We start from the raw sequence: 715 nt of genomic DNA, 5'->3' as shown, positions 1-715 counted from the left end.
GAGCCCTGCGTGCGCCAGTGCCCCGACTCCACCGTGGTGATCCAACCCCCGGCCACCGTGGTCACCTTCCCCGGGCCCATCCTCAGCTCCTTCCCGCAGAACGCCGTGGTTGGCTCAGCAGGAGTGCCCGCCGTTGGATCTGGCTTGGGTGGCACCTTTGGACGTAGTGCCGGCTTTGGGGGCTATGGAGGCCTGGGAGGCTATGGAGGCTCTTATGGCCTTGGGGGCTTTGGGGGCTATGGAGGCTTTGGCAGCTGTGGATATGGTGGCTTGCGCCGAGGCCACAGGTACCTCAGCGGCAGCTGTGGGCCCTGCTAAGCACAGCAGTGCCTCTGTCTGCGGTTGAAGGAGAGTTCTGGAGAAGCCGCAGCACATCCCCACCAGATGCTGTGAGGAATGGCTCCCCTTTGGCAGTGCGGTTCTCTGGAGCTTGGGCACCTCGTACTGCACAGGGCCCAGCTTTATCTTTCTTTGCTCCGTATGATCTTTGCTTCAGGACTGGCTTACCCGTGATGGGACAGCCCAGCACTGACTGTATGTTCCTATCCTTCTGCCCTTTGCAAGGTGATGGGGACAGCCTCTGGCCAGGAGCTGCCCATTTTACATCTTCCTCCTCCTTCCGTGGACCTACAATAAAAGCTCTCTCTTGCACTGTAATCTTGACCTTGATGTTTTTATTTTCCTTCTCCTTCCCTACTTCCCTCACATCTCACAG

The 715-nt window shown here is 58.6% G+C and overlaps 1 protein-coding gene across 1 annotated transcript; it reads left to right on the top strand.

The window, feature by feature from the left end:
- Positions 1 to 6: 6 nt before the first annotated feature.
- On the top strand, positions 7 to 318 carry LOC109364781 (claw keratin; the record flags this gene model as incomplete). The annotated part of the gene is made up of 1 exon (XM_019611381.1): positions 7 to 318. A coding segment is annotated over one exon (312 nt), but the record flags the coding sequence as incomplete, so codon positions are not given.
- Between the last annotated feature and the right edge of the window lie 397 nt (positions 319 to 715).

The sequence above is a fragment of the Meleagris gallopavo genome, unplaced genomic scaffold (genome assembly GCF_000146605.3).
Source record: "Meleagris gallopavo isolate NT-WF06-2002-E0010 breed Aviagen turkey brand Nicholas breeding stock unplaced genomic scaffold, Turkey_5.1 ChrUn_random_7180001921793, whole genome shotgun sequence".
NCBI classification, from domain to species: domain Eukaryota; kingdom Metazoa; phylum Chordata; class Aves; order Galliformes; family Phasianidae; genus Meleagris; species Meleagris gallopavo.
Note: the sequence above shows the minus strand (reverse complement) of the source record. Positions and strands in the feature narration are given on the sequence as shown.